General features: G+C 44.5%; 2 protein-coding genes across 4 annotated transcripts; both read right to left on the reverse strand.

Moving 5' to 3' along the window:
* Nucleotides 1-197: 197 nt before the first annotated feature.
* rrp12 (ribosomal RNA processing 12 homolog) lies at nucleotides 198-8,373 on the reverse strand. Its single transcript, XM_029175548.3, has 34 exons — nucleotides 8,152-8,373; nucleotides 7,176-7,405; nucleotides 6,915-6,998; nucleotides 6,746-6,822; nucleotides 6,552-6,657; nucleotides 6,337-6,453; nucleotides 6,084-6,222; nucleotides 5,830-5,957; nucleotides 5,622-5,720; nucleotides 5,445-5,536; nucleotides 5,242-5,353; nucleotides 5,014-5,114; nucleotides 4,819-4,933; nucleotides 4,597-4,739; nucleotides 4,387-4,508; nucleotides 4,240-4,304; nucleotides 3,996-4,155; nucleotides 3,758-3,912; nucleotides 3,596-3,663; nucleotides 3,405-3,498; nucleotides 3,169-3,327; nucleotides 2,986-3,066; nucleotides 2,796-2,901; nucleotides 2,616-2,723; nucleotides 2,377-2,534; nucleotides 2,199-2,290; nucleotides 1,786-1,941; nucleotides 1,526-1,698; nucleotides 1,330-1,443; nucleotides 1,205-1,245; nucleotides 1,027-1,096; nucleotides 869-936; nucleotides 716-798; nucleotides 198-623 (listed from the first exon to the last, which is right to left on the reverse strand). Exons 1-34 carry the CDS (start codon nucleotides 8,288-8,290, stop codon nucleotides 524-526), a joined length of 3,855 nt encoding a protein of 1,284 aa, XP_029031381.1. The 5' UTR covers nucleotides 8,291-8,373; the 3' UTR covers nucleotides 198-523.
* A 75-nt stretch (nucleotides 8,374-8,448) lies between these two features.
* On the reverse strand, nucleotides 8,449-12,797 carry ubtd1a (ubiquitin domain containing 1a). Of its 3 annotated transcripts, XM_029127622.3 has the most exons (5): nucleotides 12,498-12,797; nucleotides 12,021-12,107; nucleotides 9,857-10,084; nucleotides 9,415-9,600; nucleotides 8,449-9,316 (listed from the first exon to the last, which is right to left on the reverse strand). In XM_029127622.3, the coding sequence occupies exons 1-5, from the start codon at nucleotides 12,547-12,549 to the stop codon at nucleotides 9,102-9,104; spliced, it is 768 nt and encodes a 255-aa protein (XP_028983455.1). In that variant the 5' UTR covers nucleotides 12,550-12,797; the 3' UTR covers nucleotides 8,449-9,101. The 3 variants fall into 3 exon arrangements, with proteins under 3 accessions (XP_028983455.1, XP_028983457.1, XP_028983456.1); XM_029127624.3 differs by lacking the exon at nucleotides 12,021-12,107; XM_029127623.3 differs by lacking the exons at nucleotides 12,021-12,107; nucleotides 12,498-12,797 and adding an exon at nucleotides 11,079-12,001.
* Nucleotides 12,798-13,540: the final 743 nt, after the last annotated feature.

The following is a 13,540-nucleotide window of genomic DNA, read 5'->3' on the forward strand; positions in this document are numbered from 1 at the left end:
TGGAGAAATGAATCACGAGGGTAATGGTATGTCATCCTCCAAATCTTAACCCTTCAGCGTTGTTCTGTGTCATGGAGCAGCATTGAAAGCAAAGCGAACAGGTGAAAAATTTCTAAAGAATAAATGGCTTTAAGTCTTTCACTACTCTTCATTCAGAAGACTAGAGCGCCCTCAAGTGGATGACTACAACAGGTATAAATAGTTCTCTGCATTTATTACAGCACTTAACCACATAGGATTATCAAAAAGGTATGATGTCATGAGTTATGCTGGATTGTGTTTAATTTATTTACCAGCCAAATGAATTCCATTTGGTCAGATAAGACCCTCCTATGTCTCCTTTGTAAGGAGGAGGGCACAGTCAGACATAACTGAAAGCTTCATCTGTGTTCTATGGCATGGAGCAAAAACACACATACACACACACACACATCCAAGGTGTGTGTTAACGTTTTAGCACGCTTATGAACACACATTCACACACAATGCATTTCAAGTCCACTGATTCATAAATGTAAATCCCTCAGGCTTTCCTCTTCTTCTGTAGTCTCCTTCCAGAGTGTGCCCCCTTCTGGGCTCCTTTCACCATTCCCTTGAACTGGCCCTGCAGCTTGGCACGCTTCCTGTCAACACAAAGCGTGGAATGTGTTAGCATTGTGACTCAAATCAATCAGTTAACAGTTATCAGAACGCTAGAGTCAGCTGCTGCTCATACCTGCGATTGAGCTGGGCCTTCTTCAGGGGGATGTATGCGAAAGGGTCAAGCTTTCCTACTTTCTTCACATCTCCTTTCCCTTTCTGAAACATAAAACACACTCAGTACAACACTCAATAACCAGGAACTGCATTTCCCTACAATGTCACTGACCTTTGATTTATAATCGGCCCCGAATTCTCGGCTGGCTCCCAGAGGCCTGTGGATGCCAGAGCCTCCAGCTGAATAATGGGAGACAAACGTTGCCAAGTGTGAATCATGAATCCATCAACATAGTTACTGTTAGACAGCATGTATGAATAAACTTTTACCTTTATATTTCAACTGCGGTTCCATGTCCATGTCTTCGTCATCTTGGAACTTCCTTTTCGATATCTTTTTCTGAGTGGTTTAAAAAATAAATTTTATATTTAATGTTATATAATTTTTGAAAAAATTCAAATCGTCTCCTTCATCACAATGTTTGATGTGTATTCTGTTAGTACTCACACTCTTGACTCCAACCTCCTCCAAGATATCTTTCATGTCATCTGCAGGAAAGATAATACGGGTAAGTTAGTGAGCTCATACATTCTGTAAAAACACTACACAAAGCAGAACTAGACTTTTTCTACCTTTGTCTTTTACATCGTCGTCTTCATCATCATCTTTAATGATCAGCCGACCATCTGAGGTCACTTTGAAGCCATGGTCGACCTTGCTGCTCTTTTTCAGCTGTGGATTAGTGGCTGCAAAAGCAACAACACGTCTTTTTAACTGCGCAGCTCTAACCTTTGACAAATCGCAGCACATCTATTAAAGGATGAATACCTAGCACTCTCTGGGAAACCTTGGAATCCAGGAAGTTGAGTGGCTCATCATCTTCTCCCTCTTTGAGCCAGGCCCGTCCTTTCTGTGGTTTGCCAGCTTTCTTCTGAGCTTTCCCAGGCTTTCCTTCATCCTCTGACAAATCACTGTCTGATTCTGCAAGGATGTCCTCGATACTTCAAAAAGGAGAAAACAAAATTTTCAGGGAGGAAACATAAATCTATAAGGTCAGACAGAGCGTTGTGTCAGGAACAGATTCTTACCTTTCACTCTTAGCTTTAGGCTTCTCTTCTTCGCTCTCGGAGTCTTCCTGCTGCTCTGATGCCTGCTTCCGTCTCTTGGTGCGGGCCTCGTTTTTGCGGATATTTAGAAGAACCTTGTGGTGTTCTTCAGGCAGCATGCTCTTCACTAGCTCAAAACTAGAACACAACAGATAACTGGTCATGTTCTCAAAGGACACAGACTGTAACATACATACGTTAGAGTCATCTCAAACAGTTTGAGGGGAATCGGCTGATTTATTTTAATTTCATGAAAAAAAGACATTCATCTGCTGTGACTTTACAGGAAGGGAATTAAACTGTTTCAATAAGACTTCTGATTGGTTGATCAGATGTTTATACATGCAAAGTATTACTCATCATAGTGATGTAGGGATGATGCTCACACCACTTACCCAAACTTCCTGATGAACTTAGTGAAGATAGTTTTTAGTTTTGTTCTAAAGTGTCTTCTTACATCATCCTTGATGTTGCCGATGCCCTTCATCTGAAAAGCACAAGGAGAGTCAGCTATATAGGAGCAGAAATGTGTTCAGTAACAGATTACTTGTATGCAAAATGTTCCACACATACCATAACAGCAACATGTGTCGCCAGCTTCTTTGGGTCCATGATGAAGATAATGACTTTTATAAAACCTAAGGCAGCTTTCACAACCTCTCTGGTACGAGACGAAAGCAGCAGACAGACGTTGTGCAACAGCTGCTCCATGGTGGTCACCTCGATGGAGTCTGAAAGATAATAATACTGTGATTGAAACCACTTCACAAATACCTGAATTTAAATTCCCACAGGGAAGCAGACAGACATACCTTTATACTCAAATACAAGTCGGGTCAGCGCCAACACCGTGCAGGTGATCATGGTGACGGAGCCGGTGAGTCCCACATACACCAACAACAAAAACTGCTCTATGGCATCTGGAGCAGAAACAGATATTCAGCATTGGGGTCATCTTTTTCGACCACATGCACACATCAGACGTGCGTTACCTTTTGCGTTTCCACAAAAGCGGACAAAGGTTTTTCCTATTTCCACCAGCAGATTGTAGGCGGCCTTACGCGCTGCTACAGACACCTCCTTGGTGCATATAATCACCTGAAAGAGAGAACGTCTTGGTGAAAATGCTGCACAGCTGAACTTTGTGTTTGTCTGTCTTCCAGCTGTTAAGTGTGTGGGTACCTCTGGCAACAGTGTAACAATAAAGTCTCTGTGTTCTTCATTGAGCCCTCTTATGATGTGCAACAAACACTTGAGTCTTGGCTGAGAAAAAGAAACAAAACATACACAGTAAGACAAAAAAAAAAAAAAAAAAAAATCAGCATTGTGCAATGAAATCTCATGTTTGGTTTATGCATTTCTCACCCTCTTTGCAGGTGAAGATGCATTCTTCAGAGTCTCGAGCAGGACGAGTTTAAGCGTTTCCAAATTGTCCAAAACAAATGATTTGCACTCGTCTCTCTCCCCTCCACACATCTCCTCCAGGACACGGTACGCCTTCTTCTGCATGCCTGGCTCCTTGGTCTGAAAACAGCACCGAAACATAAGTTTAGAAGAAATGTACTACATGACTTAATTAGCACAACCAGTACATTTCTTACCTCCAGATAAGGCCTGATCAGACCAAAGGTTTTAGTCATCGTGTCCTCATCTACAAAGGCGGCCATGGCAACCACAAGGTCCATCATTGCCAGCCTGAACCAGACAAAAGCAGACGCATAAGTGAACTGATATTTATTATAGTATAAATATGAGAATTAAATGCATTTATAAATTCATGTTCATGTCCTACCGTGTGAACTCTGTGGTGTCTGTGCTGCTCAGTCTGTCTGTGGCTTTTTGCAGGAAAGTGCAGATCATCTGATGAGATTTGCTTTGATTAGTGATGCATCAGTACAAGAAGTAGAACCCATGACAGGTCGGAGTCTTTCAAACACGTTCAAAAACAACTGACCTGGGTTTCAGTGACAGTAAGGTAGACTTTAATGGTTTCCAGTATCGCCATCCTGTACACACCAGATTCTCCAGCCGCAGGCTGCTGGCTGTACACGTTGAAAAGGATGGGCAGGAAGTTCTTAGAGAAACGTCCCAATTCTGCCTTTTCCTCTTCTGCAGGCAAAGCAGAAACAATTGGTATAAGTTGCTACATTCACATCCTAACACAGCCTTTTTGAACACAGCCATCCTTGTACCTGTGGAGCTCTTGTTGATAATGATACGTAAAGCCTGGCACACAGTCAGTCTCAGGTCCGGCCGTTCATTTATGACCATGCCAAGTGTACGGGCAACGCCTTTAAAGGATGTCAGCAGGTCCACAGGAGATGTACAGAATCCAGGAAGCATCGTCCAAATCTGAGAAGAACACAGTACGTTTATTTTAATAACTGATTGCATTGCATACTTAAACGGTTTAACAAATCAAAACTATTTATCCACCTGAAGCTGTAAAGTCTGGTAGACTTTGGCCTCCAGTTTCTGTCCTGCTTGCTCAAACTCTTCAGCTACAACCAAGAAAAGCACGTCAGAGAAATAAAACTTATCATCCATCATCTAATGTAGAGAAACACCACACAATTAAATTACCCCTCTGCCTGAGCGTAGACGCCAAAGGGAGGAAATAAGACATAAAAAAGCTGAGGGAAGTGTTCTTCACATGATCTCGTATGACAGGGATCAGCCAGCTTCGTGGGAACTCCAAGTCATCCCTGATAAAAAACACACACACACCCCAGAGTCAGTTATAATACAACAATGATAACAATGTTTTACACACACACCTGTACGTAAACTTACTCAGAGCCAGTGATGTTCAGTGGCACAGCACCCAGGACAACTTCAGGCCCCATGTTTTCTACAGCTCCTCCGACAGCCAGGTCCAACTCACCAGTAAAAGGGAAGTGAGGCGTAGTGCGGAGGTCTGCCAGAGACTGCAGAGACTGTACAGGATACAAGACCAAAAACTGAGCATACTGAGATTACCGCCACAGCAATCTAGTGTTTTTAATGTTTGTATACCTTTGTCATAACAGGATGAGCTTGTTTTCCTGCAACTCTGTAGAAGCAACCTAGGATCTGTAGCACAAATGGCCACGAGGCATGGAAGCGATAGGACAACCCTTCTTCTACGATACTGGAACACAAAGTTTTCACGATCAATTTTGCATCTTTCCAAATAAGTGAGAGGACTGAGACTAGATTATGGAGGCATACCGGAACATTTTGCACACATAAGAGGGATTTCCCACTGATGCTGTGGCACTGATCTGGCCAATCTCTTCCATTTGAGGGGCAACACATTCAGTCAGCAAGGTCTAAAAAAAAAAAAAGTAAATCATAGTAAATCTTTAAATGCCACACACAGACACAGTTCTGTCTGTAGGGCATCTTTACATTTACAATTCAGCATCATTGTGGGTGTCCTAAAGCAAATGTTTTTACCTTTAGTGTGTTGGCTGCGGTAGAAACCACCTGTGTGTGAGGTGACAACAGGCAGGACATGGCGGCAGAGAAGAGACGAGGAAGGTGACCCAAACTCAGGGAACTCTGCAAACTATATACAGACACACAGATCGCAATCCAATTAGAAAACATGTAATTACACAGTTGCATAACCATAATATGCTGCTGTTCTCACTCTTCACCTTGCCAGATGAACATGCGCTTTCTCCATGACAGTGAGCCAGGCCAGCATAGGCTGCAAGTCATTCTCACTAGGCAAGTAGTCATACAGGGCCTGGGGATTACAAAAAGGACAACTGTTTACGCAACACATTATGCACTACAGCTATAGTTGATTTGCATTCTTTGTATTTTCTCACCGTGATTATCTGTGCATTTAGTTCTGGTGAAAGGGATGAAGCATTTGGTTTTCCACTGAACAGCCTATGAAACGCCTGCATGGCGCTTGCTGTCACCAACTACAGTCAGAAACACAGAAAGGCAAATTAGAAAAAAATTCTACCCGAGTGTCCTTAAAGATGGACAAAGGTCATCTGGCTGCGTCACTGAATGCTTCTGTGTTCTCACCACATGGCTGAGTGTCATCACCCGCAGCAGACTCTCACAACAGGACTTGACAGCTCCCAGAGGAAACGTCCCCATCAACTCCTTTAGCAAACCCAGGATATGAAGTGTGGTCGTGTCCTCTTTACTGCCTGCAGGGGAGGGAGTGGACTTAAACTACAACTTTCTGGGCAAGTATAAAAACTATTTAATCACAACTGCAGTAAGAACAGGTTAGGAACATTTGCATTAGTAAAGTGTTGCACGTGTTGTTTTACCTCCTGCCTGCTCCATTTCTTTGATGCAGAACTTGGCAGTGGTCACTGCCGCGGGGTGATGGGTTGGAGCATTGTCTGTGAACAGGAAGTCACTGCCTCTAAGAATGGCGCAAACACCATGCTGTGCTGCTTTACGGACCTGAGAGGAAAATTGTACAAAGTTTTGTTATAGGTTAATAGAATCTGTAAGTTTATCATGTTAAATTAAACAACAGATGCCTCCAAAGCTGTTCACAGCAGGCCGGTAACTGACCTTCGGCTTGCTGTGCACTGTGAAGCTGAGCACTCCATGGTAAGCCTGAAGGGTGGAGGGATACGTCCAGACAGACGCGTCCTGCTTCCTCAACAAAGTAGCCAGACACGACAGGATCTACAGATCAATGTACAACAACAATGGAGAAAATTAATCTGCTGTGTTTTTCATTGATAAACCATTACAATTTATAAAGGAGAGCGAACTCTACTGACCCATCTAAGAGCTGGCGCAGTGTCAGACATGGCCTGTTTAGACATGACATCCATCAGGGCCTTTGTGGTGTCTGAGAACTTAGATATAAGCACTGGAGCAGGAATCCTGAGAAGCAAATATTTATAGTGATATCTATGACCTCTGACATGAACAATAGTTTTGTTTTGGAGAAATAACGGTCATTAGGTTCTACCGTTTCATGACGAGGTTGAGCAGGTACGCCACCGCAGCCAGCGACTCTGCTGAGTCTACAACTTCCAGGGTTGTCATCTTTAGAAACACAGACAAGCGAAATCTTACAACACAACACACAAGGCAATCAACAAAGTATTTGTACACATATTTAAGAAGGCTGCACTCACCAAAGCAGCAAAGTACTCAGTTTCTGTCTCCTTTCCTCCTTGACTACGAATCACCTCGGTAACAGCCGCTAACACGGCACAGATCTGTGAAACACATCAGGTGACAATGATACAGCTGCAGGAATGCTCAGGATCAACATTCATTTGTTTCATCAACTCTAACATAATACATGATACAAACTAATACAAAAACAGAAAATTCACAACACCACAGTAGAAAGGCTGGAAACATAATGTTTATTTTTTTATTTTTATTTTTACCTCTTTGTGAGCAGCTGAATTGGATTCCCACAAGCGCTGCACCTTCCTGAAGGTCAAGTTGGAGCAATCTGAGAGGCCACTGAGGAAGGTGCCCGAGGTTCTTTCTGATATGGCCTCATCTGGGTCCTCTTCCATAAAGGCATCTCTACGGCCGCCTGTACCGAGCTCCAGCGGCCCTGCCTGCAGGTCATTGTGTAGCTTAAGGGCATCGACTGTTAGATCGCTTTTACCTGGTGGGAATAAAAATGATACACATTCATGCAGAGTGTATATTTTAGCATTTTAGACTGTGATCTAGGCATAAACAAATACACACATGATGGACATCACACAAGTTAACTACAGTGTTGTCCAACAATACTGAAGGCTTTTCTTGACTGTACGACTGTAAACACATACACTTACCCACACTGTTTATAATGAAGGTAGATCAACAACAATCAGCAACTAACAGCAAACATTGTTTTTTTATCTCTGCATGTAACCCTGATTAAGGTTTACATGTAATAGTAAATGTCTTGTTCACGTTTGGGGATATTATTAAAACGTAGGTACTGAACTTGTTCTGATACTAATACTAGACATCCATGTATAAAAGGACTGTTATTCCTAAACTGGTCACAACAGTCTTAAATTACTTGTCTTATTGATCATCAGCTGACGTGTATTTACTCACGTGAGTGCTAGCTATTAAGCGTGAAGGTTAATAGGTAACTACTTTGATTTAATACCCTCTGGATCACACGACTGCTAGAAAACACACTAATTTAGATTCTAGTAATTTAACACAAAAAGCTAAAGTGAGCAAAATAAGTCACTTCAGCTGCTGGGCAGTGAAAGGCCAGGAGGACGGTAGCTAGACATTCCACTGCCAATTTTACTAATATGATCTTTTAAACACTAAGTAACTTGGTGAGGTAGCCAACGCTAGCTAATATTAGCGCTAGCCAGAGACCCACGTGTTACTGAGGCTTACCGGTGGGTCGGCTGAAGAAGCGGCTTTTAGCAGCCTGGCGAAAACGACTCGTCTGCGGGTTCGAGTCGCTACTGTGTCCTTTCTTCCACCGTTTGAGTTTGGATCCAGTCCCGGACCGCAGCTTCCCTGATTTAACCATTTTCAGGGGTGAAAAATAATCTCGCTACCCCAAATTGCAGCTCCAGGAGACGCCGTCGCTCCGCGAGTGACGTCACAGGTTTCCTCACGTGGGCTTAATGGTGTTTTGACACTAGATGGCGCTGTGCAACTTTTGTAATTAAGTTCATAATCAGAATATCAGGTCTTTAAATGTCATGATTTATTAATAGATTACTGAAGTACAGTGATCATCATATTGTACATTAAACTCTCACAGCTTCCTCTTTTGAAGTGATGACATGAAAAACACACTCTTCTTACCTGTACCTTTTAGAAAGGTGCCTTCATTGCATTCCATACCTTCACAATTATACAGTTTCGCAAAACTTACTGAAATCCTAGTGTGCACACAGTTACACGACCAAACGACATGTATGAGGACTGATATTTACACTTTTTTCTTCAACTGATAAATATCATGTTCACACCCCCAGACGAACCATACTCGGTTCATACAATAAGCACAAACACAAATACACATGACAAGGGGAACCCATGTAAACAATAGATCTGTGAGTTAATGTCCCCACAGACAGACAGACAGGCAGACAGAGAACGCGATGGGATCGTAAGGATGTGCAACTCTATACTTAATCTAAAGTGTTTCAGTGCTTTTTTTACTTCGTTTGGGAAAAGGACAAAATACAAAAAGGAGCAATATAAAAGCAAAGTCTTATATAAAATTGTACACAAAATTCCACTGCAGACCCACAGCAACGCCCCTAGTCCGACTACTGCACTCCTCTCGGGCACGTCCTTCAGCTTCCCTTCTCGACACACTGTCTCGCTCCTTAGTTAGCGATGACTGAAGGATTTACGTTGACAATCACTTGAACCACAAAGTCTTTCTGGATCTTGGTGTCCTGCAGACGGGTCTTGTCAGTCAGCAGCTTCCCGGAAAAGAACCACCTCTGGCGGATCACCTCTATCTCCTCCTGTTCCTCCAGCTGTTTCTTCAACTCAGCGATGGAGTCGGCCATGCTGGCGGTCAGACGCACGTCCTTCCCTGGAAATAAATCACAAGCTGACTCAGATCTCTGAGGTTGTGCGTTTAAAGCGCCATGCATATTCACAGGTGCGTTAGAGGTCGTGCCGGATGCTCACCTGACGACAGTCGCACCCGCAGCTGGAACTCCTGTCTGCATGGAGGCGGTTCTGCCGGTTTTTGCGTGGATTCGGGCGCCCTGCTGTCGCTGGACGTTTCTGAGATGAGGTTGACGGGTGGCGCCAAAGTGTAGGCCGGAAGCTGGTAGCGGTTCCCCAGCTCGTCGTAACTCTCCGTGAGGGAGCCTGCGGAGGGGGAGGCGACCTCCATAAGCAGCCAATCTGCAGCCGTTCTTATCAGATCATGATATTCACCATTCATTACGACTAAAAGTGACGCGCAGAGGTTATTTCCACCAGCGGCCACGCAGCACTGACACTGTTACATAACTATCCCAGCTGTAATCTCTAAACAACTGGCGCGTGGGATTCCGCAAACTGTCCTCTGACATGTTGAGAATTATTACAGGGAGTTATGCATTCGTGCTGCGCGGCCGCATACCGTGGGGCAAGGTGATGCAGGCTCCGTCCACTATGGCCTGCGCCAGCTCCAGGTCGTTGCACTCCGCAGCCAGAGCCGCCGCTCTCAGCGCATCCCAGATCTCCTTCCGCCCATCGAAGGCCGGGGCCGTGTCCCAGAACTCGTCCCGCTTGCTCCGCAGCTGGCCCTCCGTCATCGGGTACTCGCTCTTCCATTTGGGACGCTCTTTCTTGAGGGGCTCATTGCGTCCTGAGAAAAGACAATAATAATAATCATGTAATAAAGACTTTGGTATTTTTACGCAGACTCGGACTAAACATTACAATCAACAAAACAAACACTTCTTAAAATGAATTTCAAGAGATGCTACAATTAAAGTGTCACAGTCCGTTGTGCAATTATATCATTTTACACACACACACACCAAACATTCACTGCACTCGTGCACTAATAAAAGTCAATTTGATTCACGGGGAGGAAAATCACAGTGATTATTTATAGTGCTGTGGATTACTGCAGCGGCGAGAAACACAGACATGTGCTCTTAGATACGCTCACACAAACAAGCACACACTCGCGGATTATAGGCAGTAATCAGTTTCCACATAACAGGATTTATCGGGCCCATCCCAGAAGGCATCGGCCGAAGAGATGAGCGCTCTCTGGACAGTGGTGCGCAGCACAAACACAAACCACAAGCCCCACGGTTAGGCTAAGATACCCACAATATTAGCCTCAGGGGTTTCAGCCATAAAAAACTGGATGTGACTTTGATTTTGTCATTTCAAACTCTCTGATGTGCAGATGTTTTACGGTTGAGGTGACAGATGAGCGCAAGGAAGCGAAGAGGAAGCAGATCTCAAACATATTTAGGGACACCACAAAGTCAAGATCTTTAAATCAAAAGAAAGAATATGAGCCACAGCACCAACCAGGCTGCACAAAACACATGACCCGGCGTGTTTTCTGCTTTACAGTGGAGATTTCCATGATGTGAAGCATCTGTCATCCACCTTGTTGCTGTACTAAGTCAGTGGGCATCACTGGCGAGGACCGCAAAGCCTGTAGACCTAGAATCCAAGCTCAGTCACTCCATCGTTTGGACAATGTCAAGTCCACAGACTGAAACTTCCCAATTAAAGGAATTGAATCAATACGTGTCATGTAAATAGATAGAGATAAGTTATAGCCACAGACTAAATGAAAGCAAAAAACACGAGCTTGTCTTTCAGCCCATACTTACTCTTGAGCAGGATCTTGAGGGGACTGTTCGGGGCGTGATAGTAGCTGTACTCTCTGGAGTTGGGCACTCCCATTCTGTGGCCGGTGCGTGATGCCAATCAAACTATCGCACATCAAAAGGTCCACGAGGATGAGCCGCCGAGTCCGAGAGGGGGGAGAGGACCGCGCAGATCCTGCTCCGTCCCGACGCGCCCCACGAGTGGCGAGACGAGCGCTCCGATAGCGACAAGACACGTCCCCGCTCGTCAAGAAGCCACGGCAGCGCCTCCAATCACCAACCAACGCCAGCGACCCAAAATACCACACGATCGCTTCATGGAAGCAGGTTGTAGCGGGCAGAAGGAGCCGAGTGTCCTTCGCTCACAACAGGCTTAATCCTATCATCTCTATTTAGAGACAGGATAGAAATACCCAAGGCTGCACGATAAACCTATTAGCAGACAATAAACCCTTATCAGACTATGATGGAGAGAGAGGCTACTGCACACGTGTGAACTCCCTGCACCCCGGCATTTTTTTAACAAGTCATTTGAAGAGGATTTCCCACAAAAGTGTACAGGCCTCGTGTGTGTGGGGGTGTTTTCCACCAACTAGGTCAGATCTAAATATGCAAACTGTGCGCAGGTCCTCGCTGCCGCCGCCTCATGCATAATGCGCGAGGAGTCAGCGGAGGGCAGCGCAGCTTTTAGCGAGCACTGGATAGAACAGTGTGTACTGTACGCGGAGCGCGGCTCCATTAGTGCAGGTCCTCGGCACAGATTAGACACACGACGGAGCCGTGACGTCTGGAGACGTCACCCTCGCTTTTATTATAAATGTGGAGAGTGGCTGCAGCTTTCTGTAAATCTAATCTCACGCTCCTCCCTGTCTGCTTTGAGGACTTGAAGCATTTCCTGTGAGTTCGTGAAGGAATGATGGGGTTCAGCGTGTTCCCGACTCTCACCTCCGCGCTTTTTGCTCCTCGTCGAGCTTCGGGCACTCCCTGGTCCATCGGCCCTGCTCCTCCCCACGCAGCCTCCCATCACGGTCCCTACATTTCACACCAGGGCGGGAGGAACAGAGCGACCTAAATGCATATTCGCCCGTAGAGGGTGAGCACAAAAGCAACGTTCGTGACACTGGCTGTCGTGCGTGAACGGCATCATCGGTGAATAATGACAGCTCAGCACTCCGTGTTCTTGTGAGGTCAGACAAGTTGCGCTGTTTACGTCACGTGTACCGCCAGCTGACGGGGACACGCGCCTGAACCTCACGCCACCATTGCTGGGATTTTCAATCCGCCTGTGTATGAAGTATTATGGTGTGTGTTGTATAAAAATAACGTTGTCTGGAAACATAAGGTACATTTTAATGATAATATAGCTCGTCAGGCAGCTCAGCGTGTATCCGCCTATAAGAACAGGTGAGCGGGTTTGCCTACCGGTAATCCAGTCTGCTAAATTATGCATTCGTCTGCAATTTGCCTGCCACATCCGAACTTGTTCCCGGAGAAGTTATCGCTGAAATCTTGATGCGAAGGTGGGCTGCAGCTGCGAGCCGGCAGACGGACGGACGAACCGGGGCTGCTGGTTCCGGGGACCGGTTCGGCCCTGCAGAACCTCCAGGGAATCTCAGCAGCTTCCGAATAATCTGCAGTCAATATCCGTATCCCAGCCGAACCATGGTGAATGGAGCTCACCCGCACAATCCGTTTGCGCTGACGTGATTAAAGCCTCATCAGGTTACGCGCATGCGCAAAATACATCGGTTTTTTTCTACCCTGCGTTAAAAGCAGAAACGGAGAAATCCCTCTTTCTGAATAATAGTCTACCGCCAAAAATCTGTTAAATATTAGACATATGTTGTATGATTTAATTATCTACTGAAATATAATTGTTCTTGAATGTAATGTAACTGTGTTATATCATCTAATAGCATTAAAATAATTATATACACTTCAGTTTTGGCAGTGGTTTTGGCTTTGATTTAAAACATAAACAATGCAAAACAGGCTTTTGCATAAAATAAATACACAAGCACCAGCACATATAAATAATTGTAGGTGTCTGGTAGCTACAGCACACAGATTATGCTCATTCTAATTTACAGACATTCACCTTTAACAGTGCATAATTAATACTGCAGGTAGCAGTCCACCTGAATGTGAGATATTCATGTGAGGCAAGCAGTTTCACCTGTTATTATCATCATTTATTCAAAGCCTCAAAGCACAATATCAGGTGGAAGCTTTTGATAGGTAAATGTTTTGTATGTGTATGTATAAATATATTCAGGATTTTAAATATTGATCAATATGTTAAGAATTAAAAAGGGATCTTTGGCTATATCATGTATTATTACTGCAAAGGCTGTTTTTTCCTGTAATAAAACTGAATATTCAAATAGACCTGAACATCAAATCTGGCATGGGCATGTATTACAAATAATCCCCTGTGTAAGCATCACTGTGACATAACACTAGTT

Source organism: Betta splendens, chromosome 15 (genome assembly GCF_900634795.4).
Source record: "Betta splendens chromosome 15, fBetSpl5.4, whole genome shotgun sequence".
NCBI lineage: Eukaryota > Metazoa > Chordata > Actinopteri > Anabantiformes > Osphronemidae > Betta > Betta splendens.

Coding starts and splice junctions, on each gene's coding strand:
- ubtd1a (XM_029127622.3), bottom strand. CDS start 12,549: ATGTGGCAGGCAAATTGCAGACGAATGCATAATTTAGCAGACTGGATT. Junction 9,601..9,856: donor CTGCATCACCTTGCCCCACG/GTATGCGGCCGC, acceptor CCCCCTCCGCAG/GCTCCCTCACGGAGAGTTAC. Junction 9,317..9,414: donor GCGGGTGCGACTGTCGTCAG/GTGAGCATCCGG, acceptor ATTTATTTCCAG/GGAAGGACGTGCGTCTGACC.
- rrp12 (XM_029175548.3), bottom strand. CDS start 8,290: ATGGTTAAATCAGGGAAGCTGCGGTCCGGGACTGGATCCAAACTCAAA. Junction 6,223..6,336: donor CAGTGCACAGCAAGCCGAAG/GTCAGTTACCGG, acceptor TTTTCCTCTCAG/GTCCGTAAAGCAGCACAGCA. Junction 624..715: donor AAGGCCCAGCTCAATCGCAG/GTATGAGCAGCA, acceptor TTGTGTTGACAG/GAAGCGTGCCAAGCTGCAGG.